Here is a 21,552-nt window from a genome sequence, read left to right on the forward strand (position 1 = left end):
TCCACCTCCACCACCTCCACCTCCACCACCTCCACCTCCACCTCCACCTCCACCTCCACCACCACCACCACCACCACCTCCACCACCACCTCCACCACCTCCACCACCACCTCCAGCACCTTGTTTCAAGGTTTCACTGCCGACAAGGCTGCCCTAGAACCTCCATGCTAGCCTTGTTCTCACCGTCCTTTGCCACTGGCTAGCGGTTGCACCGGCTGCATGTGCACTGTACCTGGCAATGCCCTGTACTTTTAAGAAACATATTTTAAAAATAAATTTAGAAAGCATAGTGATGTTTCTATGCTGCAGCATTTTTATAAAAGGAAATTGTAATAAAATCTATTTCGACAAGGCTGTTTGGGTCCTTTGATTTATATTTTTTAAAAAAGTCTATTCAGAAATTAGAATTTTGGGAAGAATCACCCCAATTCAGCCTCTCAAATTAAAGCATTAGCGTCTTAATATATTTTGTTAAGATTTTTGCTTATCTTTTACATAGGTTTTACTTGTAATGGATACAAGGACAGAACAGACATTCATTTTAAAAGTAAGTAGCATTTGTATGTTTAGTGAACTTAAAAATTGACTTTCAAAAAATCATGCTTTTAAAAGGAAAATTATTTTTGCATGACATTTGACTGTTTTATGTTATGGTGATCTATATTTCTTTCTTTGTTTATGCTTCTGTCTTTCACATGGTATAGATTCCATTTTAAGAGTTTTATGTTAAAGAGTATGCAATCTGAATGCATTCAGGAACCGAGTGTTTCAGACATGCTCTTCTGCTCCGTAATGATCACACAGGGCTCTCTTGGGCTGTGATGACAGCTCCTAAGCACAGAAATTTCCGCGGGTACTCAGGAGATAACTGGTGCAAATTCAGTACATAATTAAGTGAAAAATTTCAGTTTTCATATTGTTTTTGGAATGGTGTATGATAGCATATATTCTAAATATGTCCTGATTATACAGTCCCATGGAATCCAAAGGGAATCTTGCCTTTAGTGTCCACTTCCTCTTGCTGATCAGGCATGACAGAAGGTCACATGACGTGTGAAGGCCACTCTCTGTGTGAACATTCCATGCCACCACACCCACTGCCATGTACCTTGCTTTTAAAATCAGAGGGTAACACCAGAGCCCGCACAAATCTTGTCCTTTTGGAGATTAGTTGTTAGTGTTTTGGAAAATAATTTAGAAGTTACTGCTTCCTCCAGGACACATCTGCTGTCTGGAGAGTGTAAGTTGGCCTGGCTGCTGCCTTAAAGATAGACACAAGGAAAATGAAACTTAGAGGTCGCAGAGAAATAACCGTGTGTCATCCTGATGACTTAGTTTGAGAGCATCGCTAATAAAAACACTGACCCACGTAATTGATTTTAATGGCAGCTTTGTGGCATCTTCTGTTGTCTGGCCTCACGCCAGCTGCCATCAGCGGAGCCTCTGGGGACCGAGGGGCACAGAGCAGCAGATGAGTGGTTTCTCTGAAGCCCCGAGTAACTCGGATAGATTAGTTTGGTTGATAAATACTGAGCACAGCAGGCTCCAAAGGCAACTGTGGGTACAACTGACCTTTTTGTTCTCTGTCAGGGTCTAAGGAAAAGCAGTGAGTGCAGCAGGAGCCGAAAGACCATCATCCCCCGCGGCGTGCCCAACATGGTGTGTCTGCACACGTACATCATCTCGGAGGAGTCAGTGTTCCTTGTGCTGCAGCACGCCCAAGGTGGGTAGGCCATGTTGTTGTGGGTGTGACAAGTTCCCCCTGTCCTGCATGCTAGTGTCCTCGATGCTGTGCTGCCTGTGTCAGTTCCTAAGCACAGAGAGAGACAACCTGTGTCCCCGCTCCTGCTCAGCCTCCTTGCTCTGAGTTTTGAGGGATAGGAAAACCCAGGTAACCAGCTAGCTTCGTTCACTTGAACCGTTGGGCATCCTGATGTGTGCACTTTGCTATGAAGTAACTGACACGGGAACTTTAATGTGAGTGCATGCTGGGAGAGCTGGGTTTTATTTAGAGATTTAATTCTGTTCCCTTGTCTGTACTAAAAAGCTACACTTACTCTAGATGACTAAAAAAGCATCCCCTGCAGAATTAATTAATTGCTTCCTTCAGAGGGCAGGCAAGGGTGTTTGCTTAACATTTGACATTGCTTCGTTCTCTGATCTGAGTCTCACGAACACGGCCATTGGCATCGCACGTGAGCACAAAGCAGAGGCATGGGCTCCGCCTTTGGCCGCCTCTGGGAACAGGTGGCACAAGGTGCTCTGCTGGTGTGGTGTTGCCTGTTTACACTGGAATTTAAATAAATCTTCTTTTATTTAGGTGACTACAGCATGTAAATATAAATTCACATGATATAGATTGCCTGTTGGTGTTTAAGCAGGAGTTCTTAAAATAATGAAGAAAATTTAAATTATTTTCCACTCTTCATAAAGGTGTCCTTACTTTTATATTGCGAATGAAGTATGATATTTTACTAGTAGGCGTAACATTTGAATTTAATACCTTTTTCTCAGGAAAAAGAGGCGCTGCCTTCTGGAATGAGGTCTGTTGTGATAACTAATGCAAGATTTTTGGTGGGGGCAGGAAAGTCTAATGCTGTTGTTATGAAGCCTGCACAGGATAACCATACAAGGAGGGAAGACCCCCTCACGCAGTGTTTAATAGGAAATTCAGAGGGGCTCCACGGGCTCGCAGGTATTAAGAGAGTTAATTGCGTGTGTGAATTGGATAACTAATTCACCTTTGTTCAGACATTATAGACAGCTTTTATCCGAGGATACCAGCGCATTACAGGCATTATTGAATTAGAGGTCATGTCATCTGATAGCGAAATACAGCCACCTCTGGTGTGGAACAAAATAACTTGCGTAGTAATAATCCATAATAATTTAGAACAAGGTCAGTAGGATGAATGTAATTATGGTCAATATTCTATTACCCAGTGTGGATTATTCATGTTGGAGATTATCTGTGGCAGAGCTCCCCCCTCGCTTACTTCCGCTGTTTGTGGCTTGCCTTCCTCCTCTTCTTGGTTCTCCACGTTACCCTTGTTTCCCTTCTGCCATCTTCCTTTCTGCGGCTCAGAGCTGAGATCATGGCTGACGCTGGTTTAATGTGGTGGGCCAGTGCCACGGCGCTCTGAAGACATGGCAGGGGATGGGGCCAGTGCCACGGCGCTCTGAAGACATGGCAGGGGATGGGCAGGTCTCCTGCTCTTGGAGGTTGCCTTGACCAAGCCTTTGGTGTTGGCTAAATGGAAACAGGATGGTAGGCTGCCGTGGCCTGTAACCCTGGAAGGGATGCCTCTCCTGTCAAATGTCTGTGGCTTCAAGTTTTTATGATGTTAAGTAAGTTCTTGCAAATAGGAGCCTCAGCTCATTTGCTATTTGCTGTTGATTGAATGTGCGCTACACAGCGAGCTGGAACAAAGCAGGACAGGAGCCTTCCCTGTCAAACAAGAAAAACAAAAGGCAACAAAGTACTAGAGCCAATTGGGCTCACCACTCTGCTCCTTAACGTAGGGGACCCGATAAGGGGACTGCTGAAAGTCACACCATCAAGGATCCCACTCAGAAATGGTGACATTTTAGGAGGAGTCAAGTCACAGAAATCCCTACCATTTGCATATAAGGTTCAAGCACAGAGACAACAGGGAAGGAGACTGTGGCTGCAGTGCAGAAGCAGGCGGGAGTCCAACCATGCAGGGTAAGAGCTGTCTGCACTTCACAAACTTGCTCACTAGCCAGTTGTAGTGATATGAGACACTCATCCCAGAAGTGGGAGAGGGTCACCCTTGATACCGGCCCAGGACACATGAGACCTCATTTCAAACAAACAAAATAAAAAGGTCGCTTTTTATTTTGTGGACGTGGTGTCATAGTTTGCTTTCTGTTGCTGTGATAAACATCACGAAGGAAGCAATTTGGGGAAGAAAGGGTTTATTTGGTTTACATGTTCAGATTACAGTCCATTGTGGAGGGACGTCAGGGCAGGAACCTGAAGGCAGGACGTGAAGCAGAAGCCAAAGAAGAATGCTGCTTCGCTCAGCCTGATTTCTAATTTAACCCAGGGCCACCAGCCCAGGGGTGGCCCCACCCACAGTGGTCTAGGCTTTCCTAAATCAATCATTAATCAAGTGAATGCCCTACACACTCACCTACGGCCATGCCTCACTTGACCCTCCCTTCCCCTGACATGTCTAGGTTTATGTTGACAAAAACTAGCCTTCTCATATGGGCTACAGTGAGCTCAGAAGATAGCAGAGCAAGGCTGGTGTGGAGTCCTGGCAAATGAAGATGGCGTGGGCATCGGGGTCCTGCGGACCTGTGCATTTCCCAGGTTTGGCTCAAGCAATGGAACGAACTGGTTCCTAGCTGTGTATTTGCCATCCTTTGTGTAGTCCCTCCAGGAGTAGAGACAGTGTCGCAGTTCCACATGGTGGAAGGAGAAAACTGAGTCCTCTAAGTTGTTCTCCCACCTCCACGTGCACTGTAGCAAGCCCCCCCCCCCCCGGAAGGAGCTAGCTGCAGACAGGTTGCTTTGTCAGTGCAGACAGTTCTGCTGAGCTTTGAGGATCTATGACTCACAGCTTCGGCTCCCTGAGCCTACAGAGCTCGAGTGTGTGTGAGTCTCCCACTCTCTGTGTTTACTTCATTCACTTAGAAGCTTCTTGAGCGCTGTCTGGGGCACAGACATAGTTCTAACACTGCAGTGAACAAAGCAGAAGTGTTGGCTGCGTGGAGCCCACGTGGTGGTTTAGATGGGGCAGGCGGTAAGCACACACAAGAGAAGGTACGCAGATGGAGAAAACTGGGGCAGCAGAGCGTCAAGGGACGGGGGAGCTGTTCTCACTGGTGGCAGCCATACTGAGAAAGGAACATTTGGTGAGAGAGAAGGAACAGTGTGTGTTTGTGGGGAAAGATGCCTCGGCAAGAGAAAACATGCACACAAGCCCAGAGCCAGGAGTGTGCTTGGTGGGTGAGCAGCAGCCAGGTGATGGTATCTGAGTAGAGCGGGGAGAGCAGAAGCAGAGGGACCTGGAAGGCCGGGCTGTGGCAGGGCTGTGGCAGGGCTGTGGCATCTCTCAGCCACCCACACCTGACTCAGCAGGGTGAGCAGTGGCTGGGGTGCTAAGCAGAGCAATGGCTACGTAAGGACCACTTTACCTATTTGTAGAAAATGGAAGCTTGGTGGCCAAACCGAGGAACGGCAGGAGAACAGAGCAGCTTGGAGGCTGGCCCAGGCAGTGCTCACATTAGCCCACCCTGTTGCTCTGAACAGACGCCTTAGGTACCTTATCAAGAAAGGATGTTCAGGGTCATGATACCGGCCTGGGCCTTGTGAGGACCTTGGTGCAAGGTAGCACAGTAGTGGGCACGTGTACAAGACCAAGGTAGTACTGTGGGGCACAAAGCCAGAGAAAGCATAGAGTCCCAAGAGAACTACATGCATTCCTTCCTCAAGGGTGAGACCCAGAGATCTGGTGGCCTCCTGCTGGCACTCTCCCAAAGGTGTCCATCTTTTAGCAGCATCACAGTGGGGACCAAGCTTAGAGCCTGTCATCTGTGGGAGCACACTTTGGCCACATCCAGACCACACCAGTGTCACTGCTGCCGCTAGGATGCTGTTAGTATCGGAATATCTGTGCCCATACTCACTTTTTTGTTGTTTGAATTTGAATGAATTTGAAAGTAGAACTGACTGACAGGATTCTGCCTTGCAGGACTCCAGGGTGTTTGGCTCAAAGCATGGAAAATGGGCAAGTTGTGGGGAGTAGATTGAGTCCGAGAAGACAAAGCTTCGGTTTTGGACACATGCACAGATAGTGTGTAAGCATGTAAAGTTTATGTGTGTGCATGTACATGTACATGTACATGCTTGTGGAGGCCACAGGCCAACTGTAGATGTTGTTCCTCAGAAGCTGTCCATGTTGTGTTGTTGGGGTGGGGCTTCTTACTTGACTTGGAGTCTGCCCAGGAGGCTGGTCTGCCCAGCCAGCAAGCCCCAGGGACCCTCCAAGTACTCACCACCACACCAGCTTCCCTCTGAGGCCCCTGCAGGCACTTTTGTGACCGAGCAGTTTCCCAGCCCTGGGGGTTTGTTAACACTCGGATGGGAGTGGGCACAGCAGCGGTGGCTTCAGGAAGGCTGCAGAAGACAGCCTAGCGGTATTGTGCTTGCCTAGATGCTTATGGCCCTGTGTCCAGAGCAGGAGTTCAGGAAACAGGTTTCAAGTGCCTTTTGCTCTTTTTAATGATTTTCTTAACTCTGTTTGAGGGAGCGTCAAGGCTGTAAGTATTAAAATTACTAAGATGAGCGTTACAGAGTATTCTTCAGATACAGCCTGGCCACTAGCCGACCACCCACTGTATGGAAGGTTCTCAGGAAAGAAGAGATGGCCAGATCACAAAGCCACAGCTATGAGAGCAGAGCATCACGAAGGCGCGTCTTTACCAGTGTCTTTATCAACTGAGCTTTAAGACTTTTAGCACACAGGCCCCTGCTCTATAGATGTGACGAGAGCCTTCCTGTTCGTGCTGATGCCCTGACCTGGCTCTCCATCTGAGCCCCGGGATGTCTTTGAACTTGTAATCCCCCTGCCTCAGCCTCTATAGTGCTGAGGTAACATGTCTGTGCCACCGTGCCTACTTCTGCTTTTGTGTTTTAATGTGAGCAGATCTAGCATGCTGCTTCTAGTCTGCTTGGCATCTCAGCAATGTACATTGGACATCTTTCTGAACTTACATAGAGCTGCATTATAAAAGGTCATGTTGCACTGTGTGGCAGCACACACATCCCAGGACTCATGAGGCACCGTCAGGCACATACCTGTGGGTTCAAGGCCAGCCTGATCTACATAGTGAGTGTCAGGTTACCCAGGGCTAGGTAGACTGCAAAGTGAGACTTCCCTCCCTCCTTCTTTCCTTCCCTCCCTCCCTCCCTCCCTCGCTCCCTTTCCTTTCCTTCCCCTTCTCTCCTATCCCTTCCCCTCCCCTTCCTTCCCTCCTTCCTTCCTCCTTCCTTCCCTCCCTTCCTTCCTCCTTCCTTCCCTCCCTTCCTTCCTCCTTCCTTCCCTCCCTTCCTTCCTCCTTTCTTTTGGAAGAATATATGCTCTGGGTGTAGTAGAGCATAGGAGGTTCAGGCAGGAGGGTCAGAGCAGGTTCAGGCAGCCTGGCTTACAGGGGAGGCCAGGCAATGTAAGTGTGGGTGCTGTCTCAGTATTGCTACATCCATAGCTATGGCCGTGGTTCTTAGCCTTCTGTGTCTCAATTTTTTTTTTTCAAAATAGAGACATAGTGACTATGCACTTAGTAGGACTGATGAAAGACTAAACAGCTACATGTGTACAGCACTTAGGGTGGCAGGCATGAGGCGAGCCCTGCATGTCTGTAGATGCTGCCCTGCTTTTTACCTGAGGACCTGCAGAGTGGTTCTGCACATTTCCCATGATGTAGCTCCTCCTGTGTTCTCGGTAGATGGATTGGTCCTGTTACCTGCATCTATGCATCTTTGTACGTCTTCTATTTTGTTTTGAAGCATTATTTGTAGGGCACATATCTTTAAGTGGGAATTTCTAGGTTAAAGGTGATTTTTACCACTGCTATATAATATCACCTGTGTTAAATCCAAGTTCCAATTCTGCTCAAGCAAACCCACACATTTACTGTGTAGTTTTGTTGAAAACCAATAAATTAAAATGAGAGACAGAGGGGTTTAATTAAATGTTACAAATTACTATTTTATAGCTTAGAATGACTCAATAACTGCAATTTCCTATGCTTCAAAGGAACATAGAAAATATCATTTATATTTTTGATGTGTTAGAATGATCAACATTTTAGGTATTTTCTATTTATATTTGAGATTTAATGGACAACAGTTGTTTAGGTTAATGCTCTTGTTGTCATAATGATATTGATATTTGTGTAAGTTTGCTAGTGTTGATTCTGAAGAAAACAGAACACACTTAGGGTTGTAGGAATAATGTGTTCTGGTTTTGTGGCTCATGGTTTAGCAGTGGAGGAAGGGTGTGGCCAGCGCCTAACTCTGCGTCACACAGGGTGCAAGGCTGACCTGACCCCAGGGTGAAGCTGGAGGGCTTCAACCAGACCCTGCCCTCCTGGAATCCCAGCTTCTGTAATTCATGTTAGGGGGCTTGTATGAACCCAGAAGGTTCCACCAAGGTACCAAGACTCACATTTAAAATTGTTACCTAGTAGTGATAACAGTGGAAATCAAACAGGATGCCATGATGATTATAAAATGGCTAATTGCTAGCGTCTACTACAGGAGCTTGTGGAGTGAGGAGCTGCGTTGTCTGTTGTGTGTGGAGGGAGGGATTCTGCCAGAGTGTCTTAGCGGCCCACACAGGACGAGCTCCCCAGCAAGTTGCCAGGCGCAGGTATTGATCCCATGGCCTGCGCACCAGCTAGAGGCAGAGAGGTAGAAATTCAGGGTCATTTTGGCTACCTTTCACTTCCAGGCCAGCCTAGGCTGCAGGAGACTTTTCTCAAAGTCCCTTCTCTTTCTTGACAGAGTCACCTTTCTTGACTGAGCACTCACACTTCTGGGCTTCTGTCCCAACAATGTGGTTATAGATGGCAAGTGGGTTTTCATTTTAATTCTCCCAGCAAAAGACTAGAGACAACACAGATATCCACTAACAAAGGAGCGTTTAACTGTGTTCTACTCCTACTGTGTGGCCAGGCTGCAAGGTCATTAAACTCATTTTCTCATGGAAATATTTGTGATAATGATGCAAATTGTGTGTAAAAGCTTGAAAATAAAATAATGGCTTAGTAGTGTCTGTCATTAGGTCGTAAGAGTACGGATGGTGTTGGGGCTTTTGTGCCTTCTCTTTTCCTATTCTCTTTGGCATTTGCTAGGAATTCTATGGTAAAACCATATATGAATTATAAATTAGGAAGAGTGTATGACCCTTTATACATACAGTTTGTACTTACAGACATTTTCACTGAAAGCTTTAGAAAAGCATTATAAAGATGTCATCCATTTACAGCTGAGTTTAATAAGTATTTATCAACTGTTTTGTGTGCTAGGTAGAATTCTCTGCCTGTAGTTAGGAAGACCTGCCATCTGTGAACGATGAGGGTGGAAATGTAAGAGTAATTCTGCCTGTTGAGGGGGTACAAAGAAGTTTCCAAAAAATAATAATAAATTCTGAAGGACCTTTATGGATGTCATCTTAGTCATTGTTACATTTCTGTGAAGAAAAACCATGACCAAGGAAACTTTTATAAAGGAAAGAAAGACATATAGCTGGGGGCTTGCTTACAGTTTCAGGGTTTAGTCTGTTGTCATCATGGTGGGAAGCCTGGTGTTGTGCTTGGTGCTGGAGCAGTGGCTGAGAACTACATCCTAATCCACACACAGCAGGGAAAGAGGTGGGGGAGGCAGGAGGGAGAGGGGAGAGACAGAGAGCCATGAGCGAGGATGACTGTGGTCCTCAGATGGGCTTATGGAACCTCAAAGCCCAACCCCAGTGACACAGTTCTCCCAACAAGGCCACACCTCCTGAGCCTTCTAATCCTTCTCAAACAGTTCCATTACCTGGTGACTGAACATTCAAATGTTTGAGGGCAGAGGGGAACGTTCTTATTCAAATCACCACATACTATTTCCTGACCCCCATAGGCTTGTAGCCATATCATAATGCAGAAATGCATTCAACCCAATGTTAAAAGTTCCCATAGGCTATCAGAATCTCAAGACCAAAGTCTCTTTTGAGACTTAAGGTAAGTTCTTAAATGTAACCCTTTCTAAAATCAAAGTGACAAAGCAGATCACATACTTCCATCATACAGTGGCACAAAATATACAGTAGCATTCCAAAGGGAGGAAAAGGCACTGAGGAAACACCGAACTAAAGCAAGAGCAGAAACCAGCAGAGCAGACTCCAAACTTGGTCTCCACACCTGATGTCAAAGCGCCCCTCAGATCCCCACCCCTTTTCAGCTTTGCTGACTGTACACACTTCTCTCTCTTGGCCTGGTTCTATACCTAGTCTGCATGCAGCTCTCCTTGGACGGTGGCCCACGACTCTGGCACCTCCAACATCTTGGACACTCCAGTGAAATCCAGGCTTCAGCTTCACACAGTGGTTACCGATGTCAAAAGACTGTGACAATCACAGGTGAAAGCCAGGGCCGATCTTAAACAGTGTATTAGCATGGGACTCTGAGGCTTGGAGCATACTCTAAATTAGAGGACAGGAGACCTGAAGGGTCACAAGCGTTTGTACTTTCACCAAAGTTTAAGAGATGGAGGGGAGAGAGAGAGAGAGAGAGAGAGAGAGAGAGAGAGAGAGAGAGAGAGAGAAGGAAGAAGGAGGAGGAGGAAGAGGAGGAGGAGGAGAAGAAAAGAGAAGAGGAGAAGAGGAGGAAGAGGAGGAGGAGGAGAGGGGGCAGGGGTGAGGGCGCGGGGGGGGGTGTGAGGGGGCGGGGGTGAGGGCGCGGGGGGGTGGTGTGAGGGGGCAGGGGTGAGGGCGCGGGGGTGTGTGAGGGGGCGAGGGTGAGGGGGCCTGAGTCTATGGGATCGACACTCTTCATGCTGGGGCAGGGTAAGGTTATTTGTGCCTTCGCTGAAGTTCTTGAAGTGAATTGTGAGGTCAGAGCCTCTGGATGGATGTGTTTGACGGCTTTACACCTGTGGTTGCTTGCTGATAATTGTTTCAGTCTACCTACCTTGGTGCACAATGCCCAGTAGCAAATGAAAACTGCTCTGAAAATTCACCCTTTTCATCTAAGTAGAGAAACTTATTTTAACTCATTCTTTAAAAAAAGTCCTTCATTTATTTATTTCCTGTGTGTGTATTTGGACACGCACATGGCATGTGTGCAGAGGTCAGAGGACAGTTTGCAGAAGCTGGTTCCCTCCTTCCACTCATGTGGGTCTCTGGAATCAAACTCACGTGGACAGACTCCGCCGTCTCAGCTGTCCTTAGCTCATCTTCCATCGCCAGTTTTGGAGGCTGCTGCTTTCTTCCTTCATGCAGATGTGCTTGTAGCTTCTCTGCTTGAGGCTTTGGTACCAAATGTAATGACTTGTTCTTTTGATACAGTTTTTAATTATTAAATTTCTAAACCATATGGTTTCTATGATTTTTTTTAAAAAATGTAGATTCTAGTTAGAAAAGCTGAGTTTTTAATGGTTAAAATAAGAAGAAATGTAGAGTAAAGCAGCTGTGTAGCCAGCACAGTAGTGGCGTGCTGGCTCCTTCCTGTTCCCTTAGTGTCACGGTCTTAGTTCCGCTCAGTGCTGTAGGTGGGTTCTAGGTGTCCTTCCCTCGGTGGCTCAGCTCATCAATGGCTGCCCAGTTAATCTCCCCTAGTGCTCATATTTGTTCCTGTGAAGCATGTGACATGTACCAAGGGCAGAAGGTGGGAGAATAAATTAACATGCCACTTATGAAGGCATAATTACGTACCAGCTGCCAGACCCCGTCCCCCAGTTCTGGACAGGGCGTTCTTAGGATGGAGCCATACTGTTGCCCTTCTTCTACAGCATACAGCTTTGAGAGCAGCACAGAAGTCTCTGGTGCACTAAATATGACCTAAGCAGAAGGCTGACTAAAAGATGAGGTTGTGTGGGGATTACAGTGATGCCCTTTACAGGAAGAAATGGGTTGTAAGCTTTAAAATAATTGGCACCAGAAGATGTACCGGCCACTTAGTAAACTCCAGAGAAGAGCATCACAGTTTATTGCATCTGCTTGTCTGATAATACTTTGGATCTTTGGTGTTCCGGGATTTCACTGACGTATTTTTGCTTAGTTATTGTGGTACTTACTTTCTTCAGTGGCTTAAGTAAACTGCTGGTGCGGAGATGCTAACTCTGTTGCTGTTGTGCTTGTTCACAGGCGGCAAACTCTGGTCACACATCAGTAAGTTTCTAGACAGACGTCCTCAAGGAAGCTTTGACGTCGAGGAGGCACAACCGTCCACGCCTCTTCAAGCCGCCCTGCTGCAGCCCCGTGCTAGTCTTCAGGGCGGCAGCAGCTTCGAGTCCAGAGGCAGCGACATGAGCAGCATGTTGAAGGCTCTTCCCCTCAAGACTAGTCTCACCCCAAGTTCTCAAGAGGAGAGCAACCAGGAGGACGAGGGCCAGGACAGCTCCCCCAAATGGCCGGATTCGGGCTCCAGCTCAGAGGAGGAGTGCACAGCTGGCTACCTGACCCTGTGCAATGAGTATGGACAGGAAAAGATGGACCTGGGCTCCTTGAGTGAGGAGTCTGCCATGCAGCCTGAAGGGGAGAATGTGGACACCCTGGCTATTGGGAGTTTCCCAGCACCCCCCGCTGCTGACAGTGTGCGCCCTAGCACACAGCTCAGGTTCTCCCCTGGAGATAAGGGCCTAGAAGCCGTTTGTTCCCCTCGGACATCTGATCCCCTCGCTAGGTCAAAGAGCAGCCCTGTGGGATTCTTTAGAATCGACAGTAAGGACAGCACGAGGGAACTCCTGGGACTGGATTTTGGTGAGAGAGTGCACAGTCTGAAACCAGAACCTTCAAAAGCTCTCTTTACCCTTGAGGATGGAGACAGCCCTTCCCAGAGTTTTAGTGCCAGCGAAAGCAAGGGGGACAGGGAAGCTCAGGACTCCATCAGCAGGGGCTCAGATGACTCCGTCCCAGTCATTTCATTCAAAGAAGCTGCTTTTGAGGGTGTCGGTGGAGCTGAAGAAGGAAGGCCTGACCTTCTTGTCAACCTCCCTGGTGAGCTGCAGCCAACCAGAGAGGCCTCAGCAGCGGGCCCTACTGAGTTCTCACCGGCCAGTGCCGGCAGGCTGGAAAGTAAACTGTTGGAAGCCCCAGATGTGTTATGCCTGAGGCTGAGTTCTGAACAGTGCCATGACCTGGGAGAAGATGGCCCAGAGGAACTGAGTGATCCTAGTAGGTTTCTGCCTGGTGGTGTGACCCCAAAGCACCATCCTCAGGCCGATCTTGGAGTGTTATTCAAGGCTGATGTCGGTCACGGTAGCTCAGGAGACCAGTTTCTGTTACCCAACTTGCATCTCGGGTCTGAAGGGTGGGGCCAGGTGGAGGCAGTGGTCCCTGCACAGGACTCGGGAGAAAGCCCGCTTCCCGCCTCTAGCCTACACTCAGGTGCTAATGAACACAGCACACACACAGCGGCTGCCACAGTGGAGGAAGTGCTGCTTTTCCCAGCACGGACTAAAGAAGAACCAAGCTCTCTATTCCAGAGAGACCCAGAGACCCAGCAGCAAAGTGCGCGAGCCCTGGGGGCAGAGAGGGAGATTCACCAGATTTTTGAGGACCTTGATAAGAAGTTGGCAGTAAGCACCCGGTTCCTCATCCCGGAGGGCTGCGTTCAGAGATGGGCAGCTGAGATGGTGGTGGCCCTTGACGCCTTGCACAGAGAGGGGATTGTGTGCCGCGATCTGAACCCAAACAACATCTTATTGAATGATGGAGGTCAGGAACTTTCGCAAATGCATTTCTTTTTATTCGCTGTTGCTTCCAATTAACCGAGTAGGCGTTTTATCTTGTAATTAGTATCTTCATTTCCTGTCTGGAGCTTCATTATCAGTGTGGCAAATTCACCCCCAGTAATAGCTTCTAGTACTTAATGATGCCATTATTCTTAATGATACTGTTTTTAGCTACAAAAGGAGTAATTACAGTTCGCTTCTGCAGAAAATGGAAGAGAAAAATGTTTTGATTTCTCCTGTCGTTTTGTTTTTAGGACACATTCAGCTAACGTATTTTAGCAGGTGGAGTGAGGTTGAAGATTCCTGTGACAGCGATGCCGTAGCGAGAATGTACTGTGCCCCAGGTTAGAGCACTCTCCTCAAATGCCTCACTTCCTTCTCTGTGCTAGTGCTGGTTTTCACCAGTGCTTTACGTAAGCCTGGAGTCCGCGTATACCTTCAGCCCTCAGTGGAGAAAGGTAGAGGACTGAACGGTATGGAGCCCAAGGATGTGCTTGTGTGCATGTGTGTGTGCACGTGTGCCTGTGTGTGCATCCATGGGTGTGCATACTCACTGCTCTTGTTAAAAAGCATTCATGTATCTCTGGAAAGTCATTGCATCTTTGAAGTGTCTAAGCCATATGTCCCCTGAGCCTCTTCACCTGGGTGGACTTTAAGTTTTATTAAGATGTAATGAAATTTCCAAAGATGTACATACAGTGGGTGAAATGTGCTGTGTGTTCTCAGGGTGAGCTACCCTGAAGGCTGAGAACACATTTAAGATTTTCTTTTTATATTTGAGAGCATAGTAAATGCATTTCCCTACTTTAAAGTGACCCTTGTGGTAGATTCTTGACACGTCTGTCTTGCTCTTTATCTTTTAACATTACAGACACACCTCTGTGGCCGTTAAGGCCTCTGTCGGCAGCCCGGCCATAGTTAAACTTACGGATTAGATTTGAGTTACCCTCTTGTCAGTGCAGATGGGGCTGAGTTTATTCATCACGCACCCACCGGCAGTCAGGTGTCTCAGGCTCTGACGGAGCAGACAGAGTGCACTGTGTGCTGCGTCAGAGTCTTTCGTTTGAACCAGCTCAGGTGTGTGGCTGCTCACGTTGTTTAGATCCATAGGAAGTGATGATAGTTAGGAGTGAAAAGGCTTTGTTGTCTTTAAGGTGTTATTCTCAGGGAAAACCTCCATTGTTAAGGGTGCTGGGCTGAGGAAAGGCAAGCTTTCAGCCCATAATGCAACTCGCCCCAAATAGCCGATCTGTTGTGTAGTCAGTGGAGGAACACAAGACTGTAGTGGAGTTACCTGCTCTTGCAGTCGCAGGTGCCACTTTCTAATTTGGTGAGAACTAACATTTTAGGTACCAGCTAGCATTTATATTAGAGTCCTTAAATTTGGGAGAGCTTGTGAGTAAAGCGTGTTCTGTCCTGAAGTGGGTCTAGTGTGACATGTGGACTAAAAGTGAATGACAAGGGCACATGCTTGTATCAGATGCTCCTGCTTCCTGCTCAGCCAAGGCTGCCACACTGAGAGTGGCTGTGGGGCTGTTCTGCCATCTGAACACATCAGGGCTAGTTCTCCTTTAGCATCTGAGTGTTTCCATGTGGTAGGATAAAAACATTCCCTTCAAACTCTCACTGTCACGACTGAGTTTACCAGTGTCCAACTTTACTGTCTCACTTTAACAATTCCAAGTTTACCAGTGTCCGTGGCCACTCCGCCCAAAGCCCTAACTTCGCGTCTCTGGGAACGCCACTCCTCGCGTTTGACCAGCAGGTGGCAGTGCACCATTAATGGATTCTTTTCTTTCTGCAGTCCTCTTCCAGGTTGTCCTTCATAGCGTTTGGGGGGAAAATCCAGCCAAACTGTAGTCTTAACGAGAGGCTTTGTTGTAATTGTTTGTATGAAAGAATTGCACCTTGCAGCTGCTTAGCTGCTCTGTGCATGAGCGACAGGGGTGGGTCCTCCAACCTTTGGGCAGATCAACTTCAGCAACAAGGAGAAACAAACTCAGAAAAGCAGTTCCCGTCTTCCCGATGACATGACCTCAAACCTAGAGAGGCAGAGCCTCCGCCTTGTCATCCTCAAGGGAGTGGAGCTGCAAAGCATCTCTTAGGACCACATGGCTGTGCTGGCTGTGAGTGTGCAGTCTTCCTTCTTGGTGGGAAAGAGCAGTGGTGATAGGCCAGTCTTTCAGTGTATAGTGACCACATGTCTGCAAGCAAATAGATCCCAGCGTAATTTCCATCCCCAGCATCGCCCCTCCACCCCCCAGTTCTGACCCGAGTCCTGCTGAGAGAGTCACTAAAGCCAGAGCAGCCTCTGTCTGCTTAGGAAGAACAGTTGTCAGAGGCTGACAGGGAGCTCTGCCCTGTGTGTACAGCCAGCCTGGCCCTGCCCCTCCTCCCTCCCAGGGTCCTTATCGCCTGTTTGTCTTAAAAAAAAAAAAATCACCCACCTGCCTGTACTTTATACTATGGCTGTATCCTTTTATCTTGTGGATGATGTGCCTTGATATTTTGAGAAATTTTTTCCAGTAACAGATTCGATTTACATGGACAGAAATTTGAGCAAATGCCAGACTAGCAGGGGGGCCATTATTCTGTTCTATAAATAAGTTTAGGCCAGAAAACACTCACAGAAACCTGGGAATCAACATGTTTTGGTCTAATTGAGGGGAAAAGCAAGATAGATAAATTTTGAAATGCAAATGATCACCTTCTGTTATTTAAGAATCGCTTCTGCCAACTTTGTGATCTTAGATTTAAAGTCAGAGCCCTCCAGCCATGTCTGCGCAGGCAGTCCAGGCTCACGGGCTTCTGCAATAAAACTAAGAAGTTAAAAAAAAAAGTTGCCTTTTTATGTTAAAGAAAAGAGGTCCAACAACACAAAGACAAAAACTCTGTCTACGTTTGTGAAAAAGCCAGCCCTTAAATGGCTGCAGCTGCAGAGCCATCAAGAGGGTCTTGAGAGGAGGAATTCACCCATCAGACTCAGCCCTGTTTTCAAAGTCGAAGTGTCCTTTTAGGTTCACTTTGTATCCTCCAGTTGTCTAGCAAGGTTGCAGTAAACAAGCATCCTTCACGGTGGATGGGGTTCCTCCTCGCACAGCTACGGGATGGAGGCTGTGACCGGAGGGCGGGCAGCACTGAGTAGGACTGCAGCAGCACGGTCCCCTCCCTGGGTGCCGCTCTCTCTTCTCCAGAGCATTTGCTTGTAGTGACTCTTGATTTTATTTCTAATGCTACAGAAACCACAATGTCACCAAATTTTTGGCCTAAGGATTTGAAACATTTTCTCACTTGGTACTATAGAATAAATTTTGTTACAGCATTTTTAGTGTAATAGAAAAATAAAATACGATGGCAGGGGCTGTAGTTAATGTTTTCATAGCAGTATGTTTAGTTAGCTGTCTTAACTGTTGTCATCAAAGGCAGCTGGAAATAGAGCTTATAGTCTAACCATGTAAAATACAAAGATGGAAAATTCAGTGCGCAAGCTAGCACAGGTGAGCACAGGCTAGCACAGGTGAGCACAGGCTAGCACAGGTGAGCAGAATTGGTTACATCTTAGTTATTAAGCTAATATCCTCATGTACATTCGTGTTATACCGTTAAACAAGTCCCCGTGTATCCTTCACTGTTATTTTCAACCCTATAATGAACCTTTACTTTTAAATTCTTGGCATTTACATTGATATTTCTTGAAGAGTATTTATCACCCTGGAGCGTGTATAAGGGAGCATGTTTATAAATCAAAGAGGTCCAGCATATTTTTCGCTGCAGCCCTATCTCCATGCTCCCAGATGTCAAATGACAGCTTTGCTTCCTCTGTTAGGCGATTTCACACTTGAAAACAGCTCACAGCTGACGATGAAAAGTGAAACAGAGAAAGTAATGCTGAAAAGTGTCTGCAAAATTGAGAGTAGAGGCTGACAGGCACTCCCATGCGTCCACCCCCGCCCCACCCCGCCCCACAGATAGCCCCAGGACGTGTGTTGGGGAGCAGTCCCGTTAACCAGGCTTCCCCTCCATCTCTTCCTTGATAAGTGTGGTTGGCACTCAGCAGTGTAGTTCAGTATTTGATACTAGAGCTAGGATTCAGCCCAGCGATGGTTTAAAATGTGCTGATCCCATCAGGCACTTATTATTTAGAAGATTTGGGTGCCATTGTGAATTGCTAAGCCCATATGTTTGTCCCAGACCTGGCATTAACTCATGGCATTGATCTTGGATAAGTTATTTAATATTTTCCAGGCCTCCTTTTAATAGTGATAAGTGGATTTGTTGAATAGAAATAAAATCACCTGTTTCAATCACATGACACTCTTATACAAAATTCAGTCAGAATTTAAGTTCATCTAGTGCAGATTTCCACCAGACTGTCTGGGAGCATGGAGATGGGGCTGCAGCGAAAAATATGTCAGACCTCTTCAGTTTATGCACACACTCACCTATACATGCTCCAGGCTGTTAAGTATTCTGCAAGAAATACAATGTAAATTTCAGGTTTTTAAATTTAAGAGTAAATTTCAGGAAGGAAGTATTTTACTTGGAGGACTTTTAAAGTATATGTTTTTATATGCCTGTAGAGTTTGTATATAAAGTATATACTATGGAAATAAGGGATTTTTTTGAAAAAAGTTTTCATTTAGAGGAAGAAGCCAGACACTTTTGAATACACCAAAAGATAAATGCATGATTCCCAACAATGATAATAAGAATTATTTAACAGTTTATTTAAATATGAGCATTTAAGAGTCATAGAGTTATCTCCGCAAACAGGAACAAAGTAAACAAAGCTATGTATTCAGAGGTAGTGAGGACATAAGCAGGACATGTGACGTGGTTGTCGGGTAGTCTTTTTTCCTCTCCTGGAGAAAGTGATGGAAGGCAAGGCTGGGTTTAGAGTGACTTTCAGAAGAGTGTGCTCCTGGCTAATGTCCGTGTGTTGCTCTGAATGAGATTCTTGGTGGAATTTGCCCTTGAGCAAAACTTGATTAGTAAGGTCCCTGGTGTTTTTGAGTTTTTCTGGGCTGATGAGCAAGTATTCTTCATCCTTTGTCTCCAGTTCCTGCGGCAAAGCCCATCTATTTCTCCTAAGGAAAGCAAACTGTCAAGTCTTCAGGAAAGAGCAGGGATTGCGCACTTGCTCTCCACAGCTCCCAAAGCAAAAAGGGCTCCGAGTCTTCCGGAGCCTCTTCCTGTCAGGGAGGCCCTTCTGCTGCAGGGGGAGGGAAGGGTGTGGAGAAGGGTTGGCGGTTCTGGTGCCGGGGATCCCCAGGCCCAGCTGGGAAGGGCCGGGGAGTTAGGCTCCCAGCGTCTTGACGGCAGATTTCTCATATTGCCACAGACTGGCTTGTCTCTAGAGTGAGGGCGAGCTGGGTGGACACCGAGGAGCTCGGCGCCTGCGTCTTAGTGCTGTATCCCTTTGTGCATCGTAAGAGAAGAAGCTTGCCAGTGGTACAAGTAGGAGACGTGTGGGGTGCTGAGTAGGCAGTGCTCACCCAGGCGAGGTGAGGCACGGGGTCTGTGGCTGTGGCTCCCAGACACAGCCTGGCACTCAGTGGTGAGGGCAGCGTTGGTCAGCTTCCCATTGCTGCAATTCAGGAAAAAAGGGCTATTTTGGCTTTTAGTTTTGGAGGTTCTAGTTCAGGCTTAGTTGGCCCCGTGGCTGTGTGTCATAGCAGCAGTGGGTGGGGCCAGAAATCCCCCTCATGCCCTCATGTCCTCAGTGACCTAAAGACCTCCCAGTAGGCCCCAGCTCTTAGAAGTTCCTTGGCTTCCTGTGGTGCCAAGCACCCAGACCCTTGGTGACTTTAATATCTAGACTTTGGGCCATTAAGAAGGGGTGTCGTTGCCAACCCCTTTCCTTTCTAATCTCATGCACACTGTTTCCAGAGGAGAGGCCCTGGAAGCAGTAGCTGCAGAGTAGTGCTTCGTAGCTTGATGATGCCAGAGTTGGTTTGGGGCAGTACTAGGCAACTGCCTTTGTTTTTGCCTCTTATATTTAGAAGATAAGAACACTGAATCTTGGAGAGAGAGGGGAGGGGGAGGGAGGGGGAGAGGAGAGAGAGACAGAGAGAGAGAGAGAGAGAGACAGAGACAGAGAGAGAGAGACAGAGAGAGAGACAGAGACAGAGACAGAGAGAGGAGAGAGAGGGGGGGAGAGAGAGGAGAGAGAGAGGAGAGAGAGAGACAGAGAGAGAGAGACAGAGAGAGGAGAGAGAGAGAGAGGAGAGAGCCCATGCGTGTGGAGAGCAGAGTGTGATAGTTGGCTGTGCTCCACATTGCTTGTCATTGCACTAGACTGCCTGGCTAGGGAGCCGTGGGCATCTACCTGTTTCTGTCCCTACTGCCCCAGCGTGCCTGGCTTTTAGTGCCTGTGGACTTGTGAACTCCAGTTCCTGTGTCTGTGCAGCAAGCATTGTACCCACTGAGTCACCTGCTGACCGAGAACGCTTGCTCTTAAGCCTTTGAGGAACTGCTTTCATGCAAACCATATTCCTGCTTCCAATAGACTGTCTGGCTCAGTCTCCACACCACATCGAGGGCTTATTCCCTCTAATCAATTTTTCACAAATATTTCCCTCAGATAAATGTCTGAAGATGCTAAGGTCTTAAAAAGTTGATAGTGAGCCACATCCAGGGCTTACTCCTAGAAATTCTTGATGAACGTCCCCTTCAGATAATGTGTGGAAATGCTAAAGTTTTAAGAAGTTAATGGTGGTACAGGCAGGTGTGGCTGCAGAAGCTCAGTTACCTGCAGAACATGTGGCCTTGGCCTGCCTAGCTGGGCAGCAGAGCAGAGAGAAGGAGCGGTGCCCATCACTCTCACTTTGCAGTTAGCCTTTTTCTCATCCATCAGCCGGTGTGGCTTTGGTCGGGGGCACTGTGACCCCTGATGGCCATTCAGAGCAGAGCTGTGCGCGATCAATGCAGAGCGGAGCTGTAACTGTTGGTTTCCTCCCTCTCGCCATGTGGGCCGAGGGAGGAAGCAAAAGCGGGTAGCACTAGGAATCCTCACAGTCAGTCAACCAGAAGCCACGTGGCACTTGCCTGTTCCTTATTTCATTTCCCAAGAGAACAGTTTGAAATGATGCCTATAAACTCCGTGAGCAAGTAATTTTTGGCCCCAGAGTGCTGAGTCAAGTGAAATCAAAGTGTCTTGACTCAAGTTGTGCAGATGATTCAGGGACGTTTAGAAGGCAGTTGCCAGGTCACCATAATCCAGGTCAGGTACATAGGAAAGGCCTAGCCCGAGCCAGCTGATGTGGTCCAGGGGCCTCTCCTGTTTTCCACCCCACAGCAGCCCCTGGGGGCAGGTAATGCAGTTACTTAACACCAGATGAATAAGAAGAGCATGGCAGGAAGCAAGGCTGGAGTCTGAGGTGAGTCCGGAGCAGGGCAGGGCCGAGCATCGGGAAGGAGTGCTGCACCTTGTTCTCTGAGGGGCCTGTGAGCCGCTGCCCCATTCATCCACGGATAACACGATAGCGGGTGAGAGCCATGTAGACAGATGTGCCACACCCACATGCACAGGCAGTGTGGTGATGCTGGAGAATTTGGGAAATACACAATGGACATGGGCGGACAGTGTTTCTGAAACAAGCCAGAAGGAGGAAAAAGGCTGGGCTGGGCGGTGCGTTCCTACTTGTCTGTCTGTGAATTAAGAACTGCCTTGGAGATGCTGTGAGCACTTAGGCAGGTACCTGTTCAGGTGAACTGGCTTGAACCTGGGGTCCCTGTGAGTAGCTGTGAATTTTCAGACTTAAATTTTAGCTGCTAAGCTTTGATAATTCAGTTCATAGGCGTTAGAGGAACTATCCAAGCCTGTAAGGAAATTTAGCTTTGAAGGCTGGGGTGTGGGGTGTATGTAGCTCAGGGGTGGCCTGAGGTATAATCATTGACAGTGCAAACAAGTCCTACTTGCTTGTTGCTGTGGCTTCATTTGTAGCGTTTTGTCTTAGATGTGGGAACATAACTGTCTATCAGCTGCCCTGGTGGCACATGCCGGCCATCCCAGCCCTTGCGGGAGACTGACATGGGAGGGTCCTGAGTACATACATGCTCAGCTAGACCTGGGCAAGGCTCTG

At 47.5% G+C, this 21,552-nt stretch overlaps 1 protein-coding gene across 4 annotated transcripts in view; it reads left to right on the plus strand.

The window, feature by feature from the left end:
- Positions 1-21,552, plus strand: part of RPS6KC1 (ribosomal protein S6 kinase C1) — a 137,379-nt gene that overhangs the window by 99,479 nt on the left and 16,348 nt on the right. For all 4 annotated transcript variants that reach the window (XM_084788482.1, XM_084788481.1, XM_084788483.1 and 1 more), the window contains 4 exons: positions 500-547; positions 1,591-1,723; positions 11,880-13,451; positions 13,723-13,812. In XM_084788482.1, coding sequence (XP_084644608.1) covers positions 500-547; positions 1,591-1,723; positions 11,880-13,451; positions 13,723-13,812 — 1,843 coding nt within the window. The remainder of the gene's footprint in view (positions 1-499; positions 548-1,590; positions 1,724-11,879; positions 13,452-13,722; positions 13,813-21,552) is intronic.

Source organism: Acomys minous (assembly GCF_964271855.1).
Source record: "Acomys minous genome assembly, chromosome: 1".
Lineage (NCBI taxonomy): Eukaryota > Metazoa > Chordata > Mammalia > Rodentia > Muridae > Acomys > Acomys minous.